The 23,291-nt window shown below is 38.4% G+C and overlaps 1 protein-coding gene across 2 annotated transcripts in view; it reads right to left on the reverse strand.

The window, feature by feature from the left end:
• Positions 1 to 23,291, reverse strand: part of LOC135219746 (protein trapped in endoderm-1-like) — a 56,599-nt gene that overhangs the window by 13,584 nt on the left and 19,724 nt on the right. The window contains exons 3-8 of one of the 2 annotated variants that reach the window (XM_064256781.1): positions 17,238 to 17,493; positions 15,849 to 15,969; positions 14,724 to 14,882; positions 13,992 to 14,080; positions 7,607 to 7,730; positions 5,463 to 5,609 (exon numbers count right to left, since the gene is read on the reverse strand). In XM_064256781.1, coding sequence (XP_064112851.1) covers positions 5,463 to 5,609; positions 7,607 to 7,730; positions 13,992 to 14,080; positions 14,724 to 14,882; positions 15,849 to 15,969; positions 17,238 to 17,493 — 896 coding nt within the window. Of the gene's footprint in view, positions 1 to 5,462; positions 5,610 to 7,606; positions 7,734 to 13,991; positions 14,081 to 14,723; positions 14,883 to 15,848; positions 15,970 to 17,237; positions 17,494 to 23,291 lie in introns of both variants that reach the window. The other variant, XM_064256780.1, reaches the window with a different exon arrangement.

Here is a 23,291-nt window from a genome sequence, read left to right on the forward strand (position 1 = left end):
ATATATGATAAATGCCCTTGCCCTGGGCACAGTATCAATAAAACAAACTAGACGACGTCGTCACCTACACTGACATAAACCACTACCCATCCATTAAGAATGGTGGGCACTCCAGGTACAAAGTATCTCCAAGCTCCCCAAAACTTGACACCCTATATCAAGACGAAGATACAGAGGAGAAAAAGAATATTCCTTATGCTTCTTCCCCCAATACCATGCTAGCCACTAATAATGGCCCGAGGGTATAGCAATTTTCAAACAGTTTTGACTTCTTTTAATTAGTGAGATGCAAAAATAGATTTGCACCTCCAAAAGGCAGACTGAAGAATGGACAAAAGGGACAAACTATGCTTGAAAGGAGGGCCTGTGAGCCACTTTAGCATGATGGCTAGGTTCCAGGAAGCCAGATCGGTCTTCTGATGATTAGAAGTGTCAAATGACTTGATGAGGTCATTAAGATCTGGGTTTGATGACAGATCTCTGTGCTTAAAAGTGAGCTAAGCATAACAAGATACCCTTTAATGGTGGCAAAGGACAGGCCTCTAGAGGTCCTCAGATAGAGCAGGAATTCTGCTATTTGGGTCAAAGATGTCTCAGAAGACTATATGTTATGTCTGAAACTACATCTATGAAAAGCTATCCACTTGTTTGGTAGAAGTCGCAAGATTGTCCTCTGCATCTAGCAATAGTTTCCACAACTGCTCTTGAAAGGCCTTCCACTCTGACAAGCTTTCTGACAGTCTGAAACCTGTCTGAGCGAGAATGGACAACCTTTGGTGGTATCTCTTGAAGTGAGGTTGTTTGAGTAGCCAATGGTTTTGGGGAAGTAGCCTCAGGAAGTCCACCAAAAGACTTAGAAGGTTTGGGAACCACTCCTTTATGAGCCAGAATGGAGCTACAAGGGTCACTGACACATTGTGTTGCAGGGGAAGGAATGCAGGTCCAGGCCTGACCAGTCTTGGAGAATGGTGTCTGTCACCCATGCCAGGGGATCCAGGGCTGGAAAGCAGAAGAGAGGAAGATGATTTCTTGAGGAGGCAAATAGGTCCATAGTTGGTTTGCCCCCCAATCTCTAAAGGTTGAGATAGACCATGGGATCCAAGATCCACTCAGTGGGAATGACCAGCTTCGACAGCTCAGTTTGTCCGCTAGAGCATTTAGTTTCCCTTGAATAAATCAAGTGACCAGCACCACTCGATTTTGATCTGCCCATTAGAGAAGATCCTTTGCTGCCTGGCAGAGAGAAAAGGAACGAGTGCCTCCCTACTTCTGGATATATGACAGTGTGGTGGTGTTGTCCTCATAGACTATCACTGTCTTGTTGTACGTCATGGTTGAGAGGCACTGAAGACCTAGATGAATTGCCTTTAACTCCCTGACATTGATATGAAGTTTCAGTTCGTCTGGGGACCACATCCCAGAAACTTCTTGACTTCTCTGAAGGGTTCCCCAACCTAGATCTGAGGTGTCTAAGTAGAAATCTAGGTTGGGGCTCAAAAGAAGAAGAGACTTTCGCTGTGAAAGTCATCCTACAGACAGCCATCACTGGAGATCCAATTTGATTTTCTGAGTGATGGGAAAAACAACACAGTCTGGTTGGAAGAATGTTGTGGGTAGTCTGCCCAACTTGACGAAAATCATCTGGAGGCAGTTGCTGATTCTCTTGGGGGATGGAAAAGCCCAAAAGTCTGAGTATTGAGAATTATCCCCAGATACAGAATCTCATGTCTGGGCTAACTGGGACTTTCGAAGATTTAAAAGAATTCCTAGTTTCTGAGTATTGCGAAGAATGGTCTGCAGGTCCTTCACTCACTTTTCCTTTGAAGGGAATCAAAGAAGCCAGTCATCCAGGTAAAGATTAATGGTGATGCTATTCAGATGAAGCCAATTTGTGAGAGGGGAGAGAACTTACGTGAACACTTGAGGTGCTGTAGAAACTGAAACACTTTGCCCTGAAAGACAAACCTGAGACACTTCCTGGAGTCCGGATGGATGGGGAATATGGAAGTATACGTCCTGCATATCCAACATTATCATCCAATCGCTGGGATGAATGGATGACATGATTGACTGGTTTGTCTCCATCTTGAACTTCATCTTACTTACAAAGTGATAGAGGGTGCTTGCGTCTAGGACTGGTCTCCAAACCCTTGACATTTTGGGGACTACAAACAAACAATTGTAGAGGCCCTCACTGCAGATGTCCTCAACTTCTTCTATGGCTCTCTTTAGGAGAGAGCATACTTCCTTCAAAAGGGCCGGATGCTTCTCTGAGCCTTTTGAGTAGGTCATCAAGAGGATGGGAGAAGTGACCAAAGGAGGGTTCTCCATGAAAGGGAAGGAGTAGACCTCCTTCAGAATCTTGACGATCCACTGGTCTAACCCTCTGTAATTCCACTTCTCCCAAAATGGAGAAGTCTGGCTCCTACTGGGTCACAAAGGACTTCTTCTTCATTTTTTGGGTAATGCCTTGATGTCTCTAGTTGAGAACTGGACATTGGAGTGAGGTCTGGTTTGCTACTTGTTGCTGAGGAGGAAACACCATCTTAGGCACAAACGACGACGATGAACCCTTGGGGCGCTTGGAAGACTGTGCTAAGAGTTCTTGAGTAAACTTCTTATGGAGGTCCTAACAATTTCTTCCACTATAGTGAGAGGGAAAAGGTGAGGCAAATTCAAAGGCGAATATAATAACGCTGACCTCTGTGATTGTGTGACTCCTCTGGTGGTGAAGGAGCACCAAAGTTCTCTCTTCTTCAGAATCCTGAAAGAGAAAAGGGTCGCAAGTTCAGAGGAGCCACTCCTGATGGCTTTGTCTGTGCATGACAGATCTCCAAACAAATCTGTCGCAATATTGCTCATCCAACTTTTCGAAGTCTTCGATTTTTCTTAGCAAGGGCTCCGACCGTCCAATCTAGGAAGCCAAAAACCTCAAAAACCATGAAAAGGTTCTTAACGAGGTGATCCAACTCTGTCGAAGAGAACATGATCTTCACCAAAGCGCAGGCCAAATGACAAGAAGTGTTGATGAGGCTGGAGAAGTACCCTTGGGAGGAAGCAGTGACTCCAAAAGAGGAAACTTCCCCGATGGTGTACAACAGGTACTCCTCTTAACCAGATGGGTGAAAGTAGCCTTACCTTGCTTCCTCTTCGTAGAGAGCTAGTCTTCAATTTCTTTTATCGTCTTCTTGGATGATGAGGAAAGAACTATCTTGGGAAGCCTGGAGCTACCTTCTGGGAGGCTTGTCATCAGGAAAGAAGAAGGAAGTGAGGGCAGGGCAGCTGGAGCAAAAAAAAAAAAAAAAAAAAAAAAAAAAAAAAAAAAAAAAAAAAAAAGGAAAACTCACTAACAGGTAGCGAAGAAGAGCTGCATGTGCTGAAGGAGGACCAGGGTCTTGGCTGATCTCTTCATATTCAGAAGTGATCAGAGATGGGGATGTCATGAGCAGACTTGGAGGCAGGAGCTTTCTTGAGGAAGTTCATGATTTCAGATAACTTTGCCTGATGGGCACAAAAGAAGGATCATCGTCATCCAAGGTGGGTGCTTGGAGCTCAGAAGAGGTAGACAGGTAATGAAAAGTTGGTGCCAGGTGCTTGGTTGGTGGTGTTGGGTGCTCAGAAGCTGGCACTGGGCACTTGAGAGCTGGTGTTGGGTTCTTGGGAGCTGGCACTGGGAGATTGTGATAAGATGGGCAGTGAGGTGACAGGTGCCTGAAGTGGTCCTTTGAGTGCTTGATATCCAAAAGAGGGTGCTCAACATAAGGGCGTTCAGGAGAGAAAGCTTCTGGCAAATACCATGGATGAGTAGGAAGCCAGGCCAAGGCAAGGACTGAGGGATCCACAGTGTAGCTGCAGGAAGGCTGTGGACTGCACTGGAGAAGATTGACCAATGTCATCCATGTGCCTCTTCAATGGCTGGGACGAATCAAGGAAGCACCTGTGATCGGAATCAGACTCTGAACTTGAAGACAAACAATGCACATCCAGAGACATACCTATCTAACTGCCGTCTGGCGAAACCTGGGTTTGTGCAACAGACTTGACTGATGGGGCGACTACCTGGGGGCAAACCCCACCAGCCTCCCTTGACCTCTGGTATGTCTTTTCCTGGGGTTAGGGCAGTGGGACAGGGACCTTCATCTAGGAGAACCAGCGGGATGAGTAGCCACCTACTTCACTTACACTTCACTAGACACTTTATCACAAAACACTTTGTCCATTAGGACTTTTAGGGATATCCCTATCTAAAAGGTTTAACTTCTTATCAAACCTGGATTCCAGATTGTCAATGGCATTGGGGTCAGAAACATGGGGCCTAGGCACAGGAGTCTGTGGATTAATAGTAAAAGGGCTGGGAACAGGAGAAAAGGTAGAAACAGGGGAAGAAAGAATAGCAAGACTATGATCTGACTTCGGCTAAGGGGAAGAATCTAGGCTACCAGAAGCCCTACTCTTGGCCCTTGAGGCCACCTTTCCCTTTCTATTACTTTAAAGCTTATTAAGGTGAGATTCAAGAACCTTCCACTTTCTCTCATCCAAATCCTAGCACTCATCTCTAGTACAGGCAGTCCCCGCTTATTGTCAGATTTGGTTAATGGCAATCCTGTTTTATGGTACTTGTCTAGCATCATAAAATCTGCGATATATGGCGCCATGACGCGGCAAGTTCCAGTTATCGGTGCCTAGAGTTAGGGCACCATAACATACCTAACAGAGGCGCCATTACCCGATTATCAGTGCCATAAATTGGAGAATTTTGGTTAATGGCAGTTTTTGCTTACCAGCACCCTCCAAGAACGAAACCCCCACCGATTACTGGGGACTGCCTGTATTCTCCTAAGACTATACCTACCCACTACAATTACTGTGCACAGTACGTATGTGAATCATAACATAACTTAGTCTAGATCTACAGTCTTCGCTACAATAGCAAACACTAGAGGCACTTGAATCAGACATAACTAATTAAAAATGTTGACAAAAGCTTGAAGGGTACACAAAAGCGACAATACTTTATCAAATTCCAGCAAGAATAACCAAAAAGATACAGAAAACTATTGACAAGACTACGGCAAGCTTGATGATATTGCTTGTATGAGCAGCAAAAACAGAATGAAGATGCCGTCAGCCGCCAGCGAAGTCATTCTAACACATCCGTTAAGTGGGCACGGCTTGTCACCTACACTACACTATTGAAGTGCTTATGCAATTGTTAAATTAAAGATTGCCATGGGAGTAGAAACTATAGCTATGTAATTACTTGGTAAGTTACTTACTTGTATGAAAATGTATATTTTCAGAAATCTCAACAGAAAAGACAAAAATTAAACCACCATATATCATTAAGCAACTGTGTATGAAAATGCACGAATTAACTACAGAATTATACTTAACCGCATTTGGTTTAAACTGACATGACACTGTTTCCTTACAATCAAAGTCATAATTTCGCATGTCCTTACCTCCCTAAAGTTGGGCCACCAGCGAGAGATGTAGTTCACATATGCATCAAGATACTGCTTGTTCATGAAGACATATATGAATATGTTAATGCAATACTGAGTCCAGTATACTGGGTGCAACAGTAACAGGAGTGTCAAATTATGATACTGCAAGAGAGTAATACAAAGCTTTAATTTTCAGTCATCAAAACAGCTGATTACAAGGCACATGTAAGGTTCACGATTTAAAGTGTTGTTCATCTATAGGTCATTATGAAATTCAAAATGCAAATGTGACCTAAGATCGGCACTGTTTACCAATATAGTGCTCGTCAATTCTCTGCTAATGTCCTTTTGAATTCATATTAAGTAAAATGCACTTGCTTTCTTTGCAACTTCATGATTATTAAAAAAACTTGACTAACTATAAAGATGCTGTATATTTATTTGGCAGCTAGAATATCAAAAGTATAATACCACACAATAACCTGTAAGTCTAATGCTACCACAACTTGCCAAAAGTACAATATGAAAATAAAATTAGTTGCGTGATAATCAGCTGCATACTTCAATTTAATAAAAACACAAAAATGATATAATAATGTGTCAAGAATTAACAAATATAAATATTAAAAATTGGAAAAAACCACTGAAAAGAAAAGAATGTGGAAATCCACTTTCCTTTAATTCCTTGCCTATAAAAGTGGTTCTAGGACAACTGCCCACAGGACAATTGCCCCCTGGTAGTTGCCCCCATAGGACAACTACCCCTTGGCCTATTGGTCCCCTTTACACATAAGTTTCAAAAACAGTTATATTACTTAAAGGCAGTTTCATCCACAAATAAACAATTATCGAAGAACCTGTTTGGTTATAAAAAGAAGTGTTAAGATGGTCAATGACTAGTTGGAATTCAAGTCATTTAGGAAGTAATTACAGGCCTTTTCATCTATAAATAAACAATCCTTGAAGAAATTAATACTAATTACATAATCACCGTCTAGTCAAATAAGTTTATCAAATAAACTATTATGATAGTAAGTAGCAACAAGCCAACGTATGTACATCAGAATTCAATCTTGAACTGATCAGTATACCTATATCTACACCTCTCTCAAATAAAAACAGAATAAATAATATCACTCATTATGGAGTTCATCCAAAGTTAATGTGGTAAAATGAAACCTATTTACAATGGTTACATCTATGTGAAGCAGAAAGAATTGCAAATGAAGTAGCTGGCCAAGTAAATGATCACACCCATGCAGCAGACATATGCCACCAAGAATTCTTGTTTGTACAGCAGGAAATACAGAGGAAAGCTATTAGCATGCACGAGACTACACAGCAAATCATTAGCCAAACAATTTAGTAAATATCAAATAACTGCTTGCAATAAGGCAATACAAACTGTCTGTGCCTTTCATCCCATTTCGTCAAACCTAACTGACATGGTCATTCCATCCAATTACAAGATGACAGCTGATGGTGAAGATTTCCTGCTTTATGATAATGGATCAAGTGAGCAGCGTATGGTTGTGTTTTCCATATCTACAAAATCAGCCTAGTGTAAAATTGAAATAATTGGATTGGTGATGGGGCATTTAAAGTAGTATCCAAGGTGTTTTAACAACTAAGCACTATTTATTGTTTTACATTGGAAAGAGTTATTCCTTGTGTTTATGATCTGCTACAAAACAAACAAAAGCAACTTATCAAGACATTCTCCACCAACTCCCCATTATCGATCCTATGCTCAATCCAAAGACCTTCCTTATAGACTATGAACAAGCTGCTAGGAGTGCTACTGAGGAGGTCTTCCCAAATGTAACAATCAAGGGATGTTTCTACCACTTATCACATAGCATATGCTACTGCAAGCTGCAATATGAGGCTCTAAAAGTAAATACAGTATACCAAACTGCAAATTAGTATGATTCCAGCTTTGGCATTTGTTCTGCCAGATAAAGTGATTGAAGTATTTGCCACCTGAAACTGATCCAATCATAGACTACTTCAAAGATACATATATTGGCAGAAAACTTCTTGAAGAGGGTGCAGGTGCTACCCAGGATCAGAATAGCAAATGTCGTACAAGATTTCAAGCCATGCCATATTTGTCCAATTAAAGGGTTCTAACATTACAAGAAAATAAGAGCACTTACTTTATTGTCAAAATAATGAGCCAAGGAAACAGGTGTGCAGCATATAATAAATGCAAGAAAGATACCACCAATAGTTCTTGCTATACGAATGTCACGTTTTCTTAGTCCGTCAGCTGGACCTGTTCTTCTGTAAATAATGAGATTGTTAACAAATGCAGCTGCTTTTGAATCACACTGTTGCATGAACATTAGGATTTAGACAAGTAAAAAATTATAATTATATGCTATTTTGTCAAACTACGTATATTTCGGTCTCCACCGGGTTAAGTATTCTGGAGGTCAAACCTACAGACAAATATTATTTACAAAAATTATTTCTTATCAATGCCATCCTGGCTTCTGCAGCTCAGGCAGGTGCTTGGCTGAACATCTTTTGTAGGATAAATTTTTTCTATCTCCTGCCACAGCTCTAGGGGTTGTAACTTAATGATGGGTCTCATTAGCTAACTATGAGCTGATCTTAGAGTAGCCACTCTTGGGAACTTGTTTTGCCCCATATGTACCAAGAGCTCTGCATCGTTCCTACTTGATGGGTCTCTCTTAATGTTGTTAAATAATCCCTCTCCCACCTTTTCCACAAGTTGTCGCACAACCTGAACAGATACAGGAATTGTTTCTCGGTGAACTCTCTGTCTATAGGTAGGGTCACCAGAGATCTCTTCCCAATTTTCTATACTTCTCTTGGGAAGGACAAATGGTTAGGGGTTAAAATTTCCAACTGATTCAAATCGCTGGGCGTGTAACTTAATGGTCTATCATTAATGATACCTTCCAGCTCCACCAATACACAGGTTAGTTCTTCAAAACTGAGTAAAACTTGGCATATAAATATTTTTTAGGCATGACTTAAGAAGTCCTCTCAGCCTTTCCCATATAACACCAAACCATGGTGCTCTCGCTGGAAAGAGCTTCCAGTCACACTTTATATCTAACATGTTACTTTACCATGAGATACTCCGGCATGGTCGTAAGATATTCTGATGCTGCTACAAATGTGGTGGGGTTGTCACTCAGCATGAGTGCTGGGAAACCTCTTCTGCTATAGAACTTTCTAAAACTCCTAAGGAACATTTCACAGGACTGGTTATCAACTAGTTCCACATGAATGCCTCTGGTTATCAGGCATGTAAATATAAGCCTTCTTAGGACACTGTCCATTTCCCTTAACCCATAATGTGCCGGTGTAGTCCACGCCTGTAGTATTAAAAGGTTACCTACTTACATTGCACCTTGAATTTAGGCAATGGAGGAACCACACTGGGCCTATACAGTCTGCCCTGCATTCTCCTACAGATAACACAACAGTGTAATATACTCTTAGTTTGTTGCCTAATCTGTGGGATCCAGAACTCCTGCCTGATACTCGTCACAGTTGCATTTACACCCATATGAACATTAGCATCATGATGTTCTTTAATAATTACCCATGTAACATAACTCTTCGGCAGTGCACGAAAGCTAGTTTTGGTTTTCTTACCCCATTAATCAAGCTCTTACATTTCTCTTGGAAAAATTCCTTTTGCATACTTCTTGAAGTTCTTCCAAAGTAAATTCACCAGTTGTTTATTTCTTGTAGTGGTTGGTGTGGAGCAAGTGTATGGCACTGGAACTGATTTCCTGTTTACATTTATATGGGCAGCCCGCGGTTAATGGCACAATCGCTTAGCGGCGAATCGGTTTTACGGCTGTCGTCAAAAATAGTATTCATTAAAAAATAAGGCATTTTAAGGTATTTTTATGGCACAACTTTCGGTTAACAGTGCTCAGACCATAAAGGCTATGCAAATGATATTAAAAAATTTTATGGAGAGTTATTACATAGATATTAGGGTAAAATATGTGCCTCTGACGCTGTTCTAAGCCGAAAATATCAAGTTACATAAGTGCATATTTAGCTATGGATGTGTCATTTATAAATGTTCATGCTTTTATATTTAAAATGTGTATGAAAATGTATTACCTATAGGGTATTTTTATTTCTTCACAGAAATATGATACGAAGGCAGCTTTTGAAAGTGCCCTTCACGTTATCAAAGAGGACGTTTTTTCATGTTCTTTCTTGTGAGCCGCCGCCTGCCGCTCTTCCGAAATATCAGAGTTAAAAAAAGTGCAAATTCAGCGATCGATGTGTCGATTTTATAAATGTTCATGCTTTTATGTTTGAAATGTGTATGAAAATGCATTACAAATAGGGTATTTTTATTTCTGCGCAGAAATATGATAAAAAGGCAGCTTTTAAAACTGCCCTTCACTTTATCAAATACGATGTTTTTTCATGTTCGTTCCAGTCCGCCACTGTTCCGAAAAATGCATGGTGTTATTTTGATTAATTATGCTTCTTTTCCATAAATCCTTTAAAAAGTTATACAGTACTTCATTGTATCCAATAATATTGTAGGTATTCTCATATTATTGTATTATAAAATACTACGGCAAATCTAAGCCAGTATTCCGTGGAGCGGCCAATGTTTTGGTTTGAAATCAACTGATGGTGAATACGAGTTTGTTTCACCATACCGCAATTCTGAGCGAATTTTCTTGCTTCTAGTTAGCATAAACGAATATCTAGATACTTGACTTATAGGACACAAGGTTATTTTTCCTTATACGTGTTTTTAGGCGGAAATATGAATTGAATATGTCTCGTTGTGATTGTGAACTTTTTTTTTTTTCGTTAACAGATTACGTTGGCGGCATGCTTATTACGTAAAAATAATTACATGATTCCCTTCGCAATTTTCCTTTATATCATCGTAATACGAACTTTACGTCATTTATCTTATATCGGCATGAAACCAACAGTAAAATGTGTTCTTTCAAGCACTGCAGTTTTGATTAAAATGATTTTACCTCAATTTTATCTACGAGTTTGTTTGATGGCATACGTTTCTGGAGTTTTATCCTTGTTGCCAATGCACGATAATAGTCATTCGCAGCTTGTACCGTTTTCTCAGCTTGAGTTATAACAAGGTTTAAATTTAACAGTATATTTCCCGATTGATCTTTGATCTATAGCGAATAAAGTTATTACATTAAGATATCTCAGTTCTATTCTACATAATGTCATTTATAACAACTACGGTAATAGTGTACTATAGCATGATGATTGAAATACAAGCTAAACGGATGTTATCCAATTCGGCTGTGCTTAGAAAAAAAAAAGTCGTTTCTCGTTCGGTTGTTCATGGCTGTACGCGTTCATGCTACGAGTATAACGTTAAAACCATACTTTCATCATTCTCTTTTGCTATTGTAATTTGGTCTCTCATAAAATCGGATTATCGTAAGACGAATTATCGTAACTTGAACACTATAGATACCTGTACAATATAAACCTTATTATATCTTTACATACTCTAGACACCCAAAGGATCAAAGCTAGGTTTTTTTTCACTTTACAGTATTTATAATACTATAATGTACTGTACAATAAATTCTATAGTACTATACTGCATAGATATAATTTTACCTATTGCGCCATTGTGGGATTACGGCGCCGCGCCGTTTGACTAGTCTAGGGCGCTGTTAAATGGACTAGAATTTCGAACGAAGGTGTGCGGCGGCCGTAGGCTTTGAAATCGCTTAGCGTCGACGACCATGAACGGAACCCCTGCTGCTAACCGAGGGCCACCTTATTTAGAATTAGATGTTAATTGATTTTTCACTGCTGCTGTTAAGCATTTATTTTCACTTATGAATGTTAATTGTTCTGTCTGGTGATGAATGTAAGTTATTTAATTATTCATTTATTTTGTTATAATGTAATTATGATAATGATCATTTAGTCTTTTTGCCTCCTAGAACCTGTTCTCAGTTGTAATTATGTACATAAATATAGATAATAAATTAGTTTTTAAGGTATTTTTGACGTTTGTTTCACAGCCATCTCTTAATTTTTACTTAAAGAACCTGTGGAACTGTAGATGGTTCATGACAATAACTAAATGACCCAAACTCCATAAATTTTCAAGATCTTCCCTTGGTTCTTTTAAATGAGTTGCCCCTTGAGTCATGGTTATATCGTCTGTTTTCACTAGCAGTTTTAAAATAGAAACAAGAGTCTCCCTAATGAGAGGAGAACTACAGGTTCCAATTACCAAATAACCAAATATGGTTGTTAGCAAAGCCAAAATTTAAAATTTCCTAAACCTTGGATGTTGTATGTTGTACATATTGTCAACCCCTATCAACAACTCTATGGGTGATTGTTTCTCTGTGGGAAGATAAAAATCTTTATTAGCCAAGCTTATTTTTGTTTTATACAACGACCTTAAATTTTTTTTAATGTCGAATTTCTTTACATATTCTAGCAGAGTCCACCACTATACAATCCGTATGTATTAATCTACACCAATGAGGTACAATGATGTTTACCATTTCATATTCTTTAACTGGTTTGGAAGTCAAATAACCTCTCAATATATTCTAACTCCCTTACTGAGTCCTTCAAGAGCAGATCTCTTTATGAAAGATCTCTCAGCACAAGTATCCAACAACCCTCTCTTTCGCACCATGCAACCTCTTTTACCTTTTAGTGTTATTGTGGCTGTATGTAAGATCGACTGTTTAAGTCCTCTTATTTCCCTGTCCTATATTTGTCAGAGAGAGCGTTCCAACTTGGAACCCACACCCTCCTCAGTCTGGTTGGTTTTGATTGCATATACTAGACTTATGATGTCTAACAGCGCAATTGTTATTACAACTTAGCCTGTCCAAATCAGAATTGAAATGTTTATTGGATGCTCATATAAAACACAGGCCCAGAGTTCTAAGATTTTCTATCTTTCCTCCTCTGGCTACATGAGTTTTACAGTGTGTTCATATATGACTGCCTCAGCAAAATGAATATCCTTTAACTTGGTTTACCTTGGCTTTGTTTGTACTTTTAGCCCCAATCTGATGGTTTCTTGCTTTCACAGACTGCCAATGATCTTATGCAGCATTCAAAATGCGCTCTGAATCTTTGTAGCTACTCTACATATGCATTAGGAGTCTGTCTAGAGGAGTCTTTTGACGGAACATAATTTGATTTCGTCTTCCCTGCCATAGGTTTCTTTCAACAAATTCACTGCTTGCAAATATTTATCATCTAATTTAAAACCACACACCAGTTCCAAAGCCTTACCTTCCAATAGAACCTTAAAATAAGAAAACTTTTGTGTACGTACTTTCAAAGTCAGTACGTTGGTGTACTGATACTTCAAATAGTTCCCAAAATGAAATCCATTCTGATACATCACCATCGAAATGTTTGAGGTCTAATTTAGACAACTTTACACTAGCTTTAATAGGCAATATTGGTGCGCTAGGTTCACTTCTTACAGATGTAAGACTCATGCCTACCTTTAAGCTATATTCTGCCTGAATCATAATTTGGTCAAGTTGTAAGGATCAGTTAGATCCAATATTTCACTATCCAAATGCTGGATTTTCTGAAAATATTCCTTCAAGGCGTCTCTCAATGAAGAAATACTATAGATACCAGTAGGGCGCCCTAAAGCCGATAACTCGTGAAGCTTCAAGTTAAACCATCAAAGGGTTAACATCATTTAGATAAATGTGAATTAAATGTATTTTAAAAATTCATCTTATATGGGATGAAATTTAAAGATGTAAAGTTTTATCTGCTGAAAGAATTTTGCTTTTATCTTCAATACTTTTGGAGATACGTATTAGTATTTGAATGGTGTTGGGACGGGGCTGTGCAGGGCCACCAGACACGCTATAATTAAAACAGCATTTAGATGTGAAATTTATCATATTTGAAAAATAAATCTTATATGGAATGAACTTTAAAGATGTAAAGTTTTATCTGCCGAAAGAAATTTTCTTTCACCTTCAATACTTTTGGAGATATTAGCACTTAAATAGCATTAGGGACTACACGTAATGCAGTGTGTATTCAAATGTGTTATGATATTTTAAAAATAAATCTTATATGGGATAAAATTTAAAAATGTAAGGTTTTATCTGCCGAAAGAATTTTTCTTTTATCTTTAATGCTTCTGGAGATACTATTAGCATTTGAATAGCGTTAGGATGTACTGGGTCACCAGTAAGACTTTCCAGTAAGACTTTGCTTCACTCGTAATCACCTGTACTAATAGTGGTTTCAACTTTTTTTGGACAAAACTTTGAAAAAATAAAGATTTTTTCATTTTGAAAAAAAGGATTGAAAAAAATGATGAAGTTATTATCACAGACTTGATATTAAAAACAGTATTCAAACCGTGATCTAAAAGTACTAGTATGGTTTGAAATCTATGTACGGTAGGTATGTTTGTCATGCATAATTTTTTAATATTTTCTAAATTTTCCAGTTGAATGAAGGGAACTGTTATTCATCAAGTTTTCTTTTAATGAAATATGAAAAATAATCTCTTACCTGACTTCAGTTGAGCTCTTAATGGAACCCTTGGCCTTGAGTAATGCATCTGATTTTGTCCGTTTCACTTTACCTGTACTCCTTCTTGCCTGAAAATATACGCAATATCAATTGAATCGTATGCATCTACTTCCAAATGAATGAATCACTCAGAAACCTGAACATTTGGTGCAAAGTTCTTCACATTTTAACCACAGCAACTGAGCAATCAAGAATATTCTGTACATCTGTCCGTGTCATTATTACAGGAATGCATATCTTTGAGTTTCAGCCATTTTACTAAACAGCATTCATTAAAATTCTTAAAAGTCATAGGCACGAATTTTACTAATTGCATACTCTTTAAATTCGAAGACTTATACCAGTAAGCACAATAAAATATGGTCCAGTTTAAAATCCATTAATCATTTAATATAAACTGAGATAAAAATGGAGTCAAAAGGCAGCTGTCATATAAAGACAAGAAATATTGAGAGAAATAATTCCAACTCCTTATAAAGGAGACCTAGATGAGTAGTGAGAGAAAATTCGGTCAATTCTTTGGTCTTTGGTGAATAGAAAGTCACTGAATGGGTATGATGATATAGAAAATATTGGAATTGTTTAGATTACGCTTTCTCCAGGTCTCTCACATTCACTATGCAGTGCTGTACTTTTTTTTAAATTAAACATTATAAAAAAGAACTTCATACAAAGTATTTTTCATTTACTACTATTGTCTTCAAAGCATACCTTATAAAAAATGTAGGAGTAAGAGATGATGATAACAGCACATGGGAGGAGAAATCCTATAGCTAAGAACAATTTCCTTGGACCTTCCCCACCGCTTTCCTTTGAGTCGCTGAAATCACATTCTTTCGTTGTATAGTTATAAGTGAATTCTCCATATACCTGTAAGACATATTTATTCAAGAATAAAACTGTCAAGTGATTTTATAATTCGATGGTCACATAGACTAACTAAATCAAATGTTTTGGTCTAAATAATCACTTGTGTGATTCCGACAGAAAAACACAGAAATGCCAGTTTTCTGTGGCGTAATGAAACAAGACTCGGGTTTTCCTTTGCTTATCACAATGTGGTCTTTCACCTCATCTTTCTTTTGGCATCGCAGTTCCACTACTTATTCCTTAGTTGCTTTCCTTGTTTATTTGAAAGACAGCCTACACGAACAAATTTGGCCAGAGAATGATTGCTATCTTAGGGAATCTAAAAAGCTGAGGTTCACCCAAGAAATTGTAATGATGAATCTCTCTACACATAATAAATAAAAATAAAAATCTGAAAAGAGAAGTCAAAGAAGAGAGAAGTCAAAGCCTCAGGCCTGAACCTCTCATGTACTATTGTCAAGCTTAAGCCTGAAATACCAATATCTTGCAGAAACAAAACCCTTTAGCAGGTTGTGAAGTCTTAACAATATGGTCATTGAACACACATTTTTATCCTTATTCCTTACCACTGAAATTCAATCATCTGAAAATAAATGACTGATTACCCTCGACATTTTCTTTTGCCTTAATTACTATTTACCTTTTCTGAACATACCTACTAAAACAAAGAATAAATAAATATTCAGCTTCACATCAAGAAAAATAAATTTACAGCAAGCATTGACAGAAAAATTTGGCTATGACCATATATATGCATAAAGAGTGTGACCTGCCATGGACAATCTCAAAAGGATTAAAAATTGTAGGTGTCATTTTACATATCAGATATTAAATACACCACAGTTACAGAAAAAATAAAAACCCTGATTTTAATTGGGAAAGAAAACAATACTACTTATATCAGGTAGGATTAGATACTATAGGCGTTTCAGCAACGCCTCCGCCATAAGAGTTGAATATACTCACTCTTAGTAATGGGATGAGCATTATTGCAGCTGATACAACCCAGATCATGACAATCATAGCAATGGATTTTGGGATTGTGAAGACTTTTCGGTGTTTGTCAGGATCAGCTATCAGGAGACACCTAGAGTCAGAGAACCACACACAAGAAAAGAATTAAGATTACATTTATTTGGCTTGGCCACGAATTACTAGCATAGCAAAGACTAACTCTTTTTGTACTGAACTGGTCTCTTGAATACAAGAAACACAAAGAAATGAGTTCTTTATATAGATACTGTTTCTGGAAAAGTTTTAATGTTAATTTAGACATATTCCTCCGTTGTGATACAGATTAATATGTCTGTTTCATGTACAATACCCATTATATAAAATTATATACAAATAGTCTCTTGATTGTCCGGATCTTATTTGACACTCAACATTATATAACACACCTGGACCAGGGACCACGGACCAACGGTATATAGGTAATATACAAATATATTTTATTCTGCTACTTGAAAACGGAAAAGTTGTACTCTACCTTACAGACAGGGAAGTGATTATGGAAAATTTACTGTAAATGCAGAATCGAAATTAACATGAGCAGAATAAAGAATTTAGGGTACTTCTGCAGGGATTAAAAGGATCTCCAAATGAGATTGACACCAGGTTGGAGTGATCAAATGCATTAAAATAAGGCATTAGCAAACCATCAAATTTTTATACAGGCTCCTCTTGGTAATATGGTTGAGATTATGTCGTGGATAGAGGGGAATTACCTTCCCTAGTTCCAATTATTTGTTGCTTAAGTTATTTGAAGTTCCAGTACGTTTATTGGCGACTGTTTGACCCCCTCAAGTTCACTGTTTTGGGTAATGACTACTAAACAACAGCACAAACCTGAGATTGAGTCCTATAACTCAAGGACACGCCTTTTATTTACTTATTAAATATACTCTTTACCTTAATAATTAACATACTGTATTTCTTTATTGCTATACTCTGTACATTTTGGATATTTAGTTTTAATCCTTTCTACTGTTAAATCCTTATGTACAACATTCTGTTTCATGGAAGTTTATGACTTAAATCCTTGGCCTTTTCATTTTTCAAATAAGGTATGTACATTATGAATAACAATGTACTGAAAGCTGGCATGTTTGTACTCTTTTCTTCAACTGTATTTTTCCATGTCAAGGTGTTAACATTTATACACTATATTATTATTACCATAAAAAATGAATCTCTGAAGTGTCATGAGCTGATATTTAAACTTTCACATTGAGGAAAACTAGTGGGCAAAGGCACATAGACTTTCACAGCCTGAAAGGGATAAACATACCCCAGGATCTCAGTACGTACAGGCAAATTGACCTGACCTAGGAAGGTTAAATCTATGAACATTACCTGTTAATAGCAATCGCTGCTATTGACAGCAGCTCTGTTTGGATGATGACGTAACGAAGGAAGACAAACACGCTACATCCTTCTGACGAGAACAGTTTCTCATCGGCGAAGAAGAGGGAAAAAAGGTGGGCAGCTGACATGGGCAGGATGGTGACGCAGAAGAGTCCTTCCACAACTGCGAGGTTCACAACAAAACATGTGGCTGCGTTCTTGAGTCGCTTCGAATATGGTAAAGCCAAGATTGTGAGCAGATTGCCTGAGGAATTGATCTGAGATAAATTGCACGCCGAGACCTCTAGTTAAAAATATATGGGGCACACGTTTAAATATGATAACTAGAATAAACTTGCCATCCTACACCAAAGATTTAATTTCTTTACTTCTAACATACGCCTTACTCGGACGCTGAAATGGGAAACTTTGTATAAATTCTTCCTGATACAACCGTTAAAGCTTGTCTTTCAATTGCATGTACTGTGAATGATGGGTAATAAAAATATCGGCAACTTTTAATGTTTGATAAATCTGTATCTAAATTTTACCATCAATGGTAGAAACCTACTGCAATTGCTTACTGTGTCATGTCTCACCTTCTGCAAACTTACTGTCATCTATTCCTGTAGTTGTACAATCTCAGATTCACCATGAAAATTTGCTTGTTTCCTTAAAGTTTACGATGAGTCATATACTAATCATAAGCCCTGACAATGATTTCCTATTCAGATGAATATGGTTGCTAGATGATACAACTTGTGAATATATTGCTGCACTTTTTAGGATTTGTAAACCATCTTCTTTTGCGACTTAATTATAAACCACCTCACTTTTACAGTTAGTATATCTATTGACTTTCATTCAAGATTTGCGGTACCCAAGACTTCCTTCATTTTGGTTTGTCTGTTCATTTGACAGAAAGCAAACCTCCGGTGATGAATGAAATTCTCTTAACAGTCAGGGGATATACTAGTTACGCTTTAAGTTCATTGATAATTCTTCTTAGGTGCCACAAGTACTGTTTCATGTCGAATTCACTGTACCTTAAGAATATACTTACACCTGTGACAATGACTTCTATGCTAGCCGGGACTGAGACCATCGACTGTTTTGGAAACAAGGTCAGAACAGTGAACAGTGACTTTGACCACCCGGTAGTCAACAGAACAGAGACGTCAGTTGATATTATCGTCTCTGTTGTCCACATTTTGCTTACTGGCAGCATTCACATTTGGCCTTTGGAATCAATACCAAACCATCTCCACCATGATTGCAGATTGGTAAGTAGTTACACTTGGCTAATTATGGTTTGTTCGTCACTAATGCAGATGTGACTTCTTTCAAGGTCACAGGTAGACATATATATATATATATATATATATATATATATATATATATATATATATATATATATATATATATCCTAAGAAGAATTAACCTATACAGATATTCCTCAGTCACCAATTTGATATTCAGTTCTTTCAGTGGGTGCAGTAGTGATCATCATAAATGGTGTTATGATCTCCCATTATCTATATATATATAGATATATATATATATATATATATATATATATATATATATAGAATATATATATATATATAGAATATATATATATATATATATATTATATATATATATATATATATATATATATATATATATATATAATGGGAGATCATAACACCATTTATGATGATCACTACTGCACCCACTGAAAGAACTGAATATCAAATTGGTGACTGAGGAATATCTGTATAGGTTAATTCTTCTTAGGATCTTCTTCGAACTGAAAGATAAGCAACAAGAAGGAATAAAAAGGCACATTACGTATGTGCATGCACAAATTAACTTACCAATAGATACATTTGATAAATTACTGCAAGACGGAAGTACTAGTATATAAACGTACGTCTTTAAGGTACGGTAGAAGAATAACTTTGCGCTGATTAGGGGCATCTAAGTGAGTCATATACAGAACTGCGGATCTTCCCTTATCCCACAGATTCTGGTTTTATGACGTAGCACTTCCCGTTATACATACATACATACATACTTTCATACAGGCACACAGACACTTTGAGCCTGCACTTGAATATTTCCAGTAACTCTGCATAGTTCGTAACCTAGACTAGAATGTACATTACTTTTAACTTTCAACATAAGAGATTTGGTATCTAAAATGTATAGCATCTACAATGGTAGCATAGGGAAACAAGCTTAATAGGTAAGTGTATAATTCTACTAAGTTGAGGTGTTACTGTATATATGAATGTATGAATGTATGTATGTATGTATATATATATATGTATATATGTATATATATATATTGTGACGTGTATAGATCGTTCGTCTACCCAAATATCAACTAAATAATTTGATTTGGAAAACGGCAGCCATTTCTTTAGAATATCAGCTGATTTTTAGTAAACGCGGGAAACCCAAAACCCGCCAGCTAGAGATAGAGAGTTCCCCAGTTGGGGGAAAAGAGACTTTTATCAGCTGTAGGGACGTATCTCAAAAGGGAAGGGTGTAGGCAGATTGATACTTCTTAGACCTATACCTTAAGCTCTCTTTCCTGTGACCCCTCTGCTGGCTGTATGCTTGTTTTCCAGGATTTGCCTTGATCGTGGGGGGTTAAGCTGACCTCCGACCCCCAAGCAACCCACCTGAATTCTGCCTCAGTCAGCTGCGAGACGTGATCTCGGACAGAGGTCAAATTACCTGCCTTCCTGTTAGGCCTACCCAGGGTGTGAGTGGCGCGCCGATGACCCAGGCCTCAGACAAAGGGGGCCATGATTTTCTACAAAGGTCCACACTGAACACGACATCCAGGTACGTCTTGTGGAACAGCATATTGCCAGTCTCTCCCTTATCACCTATTATAATTTTGATCCTCATTCTCCCAATTCAATTTCCAGCAACAAAAGGCATTCATCCTTTTGTTCCCTCTCACTGCCTCATGGCCGCATGCTTCCCCTTTTGTGATCGTCCCAGACCAATGGAGTCATTGCATACTTCAGTGAAACCTTAAAAGTTCCTTCTCCCCAGTATTAGAGAATTAATTAATCAAAGCAAGAAGTCATTTTTCCTTTTATCTTGTTTAATCTGGGATTCTTTTCCAGATTCCATGAGTCACGTGCCGTCTCTCTGCCCGCAAGTGTGCATTACCCCAAGTGTATGAAAACCAGCTACAACAGCTCCAGTGGAGCCATCACTTACCTTTTCTCCAGCCCAGCACGGGCCTTTTTGTAAATAAATAGCTTTAAGTAACGAGCTGAGTTTTCTGGCGACCTTCCCTCTAAAGAAATTAATAATAACTATCAGTTTACGGTAAGTTAAAGCAATTCCCTCTTGAAATCCCTTAATTATTTCCGTTTACGTATCTAGCCTCTCTCAAGGCCGCTATATACGTAAAATTGGCGAATCTTGCCTGGATTGAACCTAGCTTGCTTAAAAAAAAAGCTTGTAAATCGCGTTATCCGTTGTAAAACGTAAACTGTAAATTATTTTACAAAAAGCAAATCAAGCACACTTGCAGGAAAGAAGACACACTGACTCACGGTAAGGTATTCCATTCATTAATATGATTATTCTATAACCAACGTTAGCTTAAGGTACGTTTAAGTATTTTTATTGTAGAAGTGTGTTAAACAAATGTGAAGGTAGAAATATTCTTATTATTGTAACGACCAGAGCGCCGAGCGAATTCTGTTTTGTAAATCGCATTGTTGTCGTAGGAGCTCACACGAACACGTGTGCAGATAGATGCCAGAAAGGACCAGATCAAACTAGGAAGTGCTTTGCCAGGGTTTATTGCTGTATTAGAAAGCCTAGCTAGTTAGGAGTGTTTTACTAATAGTTACGGCAAAAGAAGTGTACAATTCTTTTGTCTGTGATATGTTAGGGTATTCATTTTTAACTTAGTTTTCATTCCAAGTGTTGGTAACCGCTTACCTCTCAGCTAATTCAGCTTCGCTCTCTCTCGCGCCTGCGCGGTCTCAACCAGCCTTCGTTTTCGCTCACAGCGGCAGCCATGTTTGTTATCTCTTTCAGAATTATTTAAACCATTTAAGCAAAGTAACGTAAGTCTCAAAGTTTTAACGTAAATAATATCAATCTCGGTACTAGTATCTATCGTCCTGCCAGAGAAATTAACGTAATTCGTCTTGAATAAGAAAGTAGAATTTTGTGTTGTAAATTGCCTTCGCATTTTCAGAGAATCAGCTGATTCGCCATCAATGCTAGCACACCGTGGTGCTAACCCGCTCTTCTCGCCTCACGTGTTTCACCTCGCATCGCTCACTCGCGCGCTGAGCGAAAATTTCATTTCACTTAACGTAACCTCATTTACAATTGTTTGCTAACATCGTTTTCAAATCCTTACCGTAATTTTTCACTTGTCCTTACGTAAAGTTAACGTAAATCTTAAAAGTAGAGTCACTTGCAAGAATTGTTAACGTAAAACGCGTCTTTGTAAATTTCATATTGAAACGCAAATCATTTCATAAGCGCAAGCCGCTAACATTAACGTAAACATCGTTCACCGCGAGCGCGTTATCATTTTTCATAAAACGTTTTCAAAAGTAATTCTTTCAGTAAACGTTAACGTAAGTAAATCATTTAACGCAAGTTGCGTCATATTAAACTAACATTAGTAGTTCAATTCAAATATAAGGGAGTTCATTCATATATCATTTTTCACCCTCTCCGAGAGAGAGAGAGAGGAGAGAGAGAGAGAGAGAGAGAGAGAGAGAGAGAGAGAGAGCGAGAAAACCAGAACCCAGTATTCACGAAGCCAAGAGTACTACATCTTACCATTAATTATAGCATGCCGAATTAACCTTATTTTAGTCTCTTGTGTCTTTCATTTACACAGCGTGATACGTACGCGCATGTGTCCATTGCAGTTTGCAAACATTTATTTATTTCATTTACCGAGTACTTCAGCGAGGGACTGAGCATTTTCAATTATCATTACCTGTCGTTGCCCGAGTGGTCTTGTTCATTTTTTATCACAAAAGACTTGCGTATACCGCAAGCACAATTCGCACAGTGTGCCACGCAAATTCATTACTTCCAGACAGGGAAGTCGTTACCAGTTTAGGACTGGCCGCCACCACCAGTGCACGTCAGGTCTTACCATTTCACAGTGCCACTAATTCTTGACACTGTCCATCGACTGGCTGCTGAAGTACTCCCACCTTTTACTTTCTCTCCTCCACCATTACACTCTGCCATGAGCAGTGCCATTTCACTTCAGTATATTTAAGTATACTGCATGTAGTGTCCGGGACACACCAGCACGATACCAGTGCTCCAAGGAACACCTCCATAAATGCCATTGCACCTGTACAGGCCGTACAGGTAGCCATTAAACCTGCGTGTCCGTCCTTACGGAACGCCCAAGTAACTAGTGTGTCCATGTACAAGGGTCAGTGATCCTTCGGAACACTCAACAAAGGGAACGCCTCCCGAAGCGCCGCAATACCAGCCCTAAGTGCTGACAAACCTGCGTGTCCGTCCTTACGGAACGTCCAATTCATTAAAGTATCCGCCATTTTGGATCACTGAACCAAGGAACGCCTCCTCATAAGTGCCGTTGCACCTGTATTGGACCTACAGGTAGCCCATTCCTTCCAACGTCTCCCAAGTTGGGAACGCCCGTAAGTGTGACGTACGCCGCACACTGCATTCGATTTTTTCACCTCATCAGAAGGTGCCATTCACAAAGTGCCACCGAGCACCCAGTCTTTTCAGACTTTTCCTTACCACGTCGCAGAACCCATTTCCAAGTGAGTGCCACTTTCCACAGTAGGCACTCCCATTCCATCCATTTACCCTTCCTGGTCATTATTATCATTTTCATCCGAGCCTCTACTGCAGCCTAAGGGAAATGTCTTCCCCTGCTTCCCGCGACTTCTTTGCCAGAGAGCTAGAGAAGCTCAGAGCCCTCATAACTCTGGGCAAGGAGGCTGGTTACACTGGACCAGCACTAGACCAGTGGATAAAGGCGCAGCAGGCTGCCGCGCGCCTGCAAGAAAAGGAAGAAAGGGAAAA

This window comes from Macrobrachium nipponense, chromosome 1, assembly GCF_015104395.2.
Source record: "Macrobrachium nipponense isolate FS-2020 chromosome 1, ASM1510439v2, whole genome shotgun sequence".
Lineage (NCBI taxonomy): Eukaryota > Metazoa > Arthropoda > Malacostraca > Decapoda > Palaemonidae > Macrobrachium > Macrobrachium nipponense.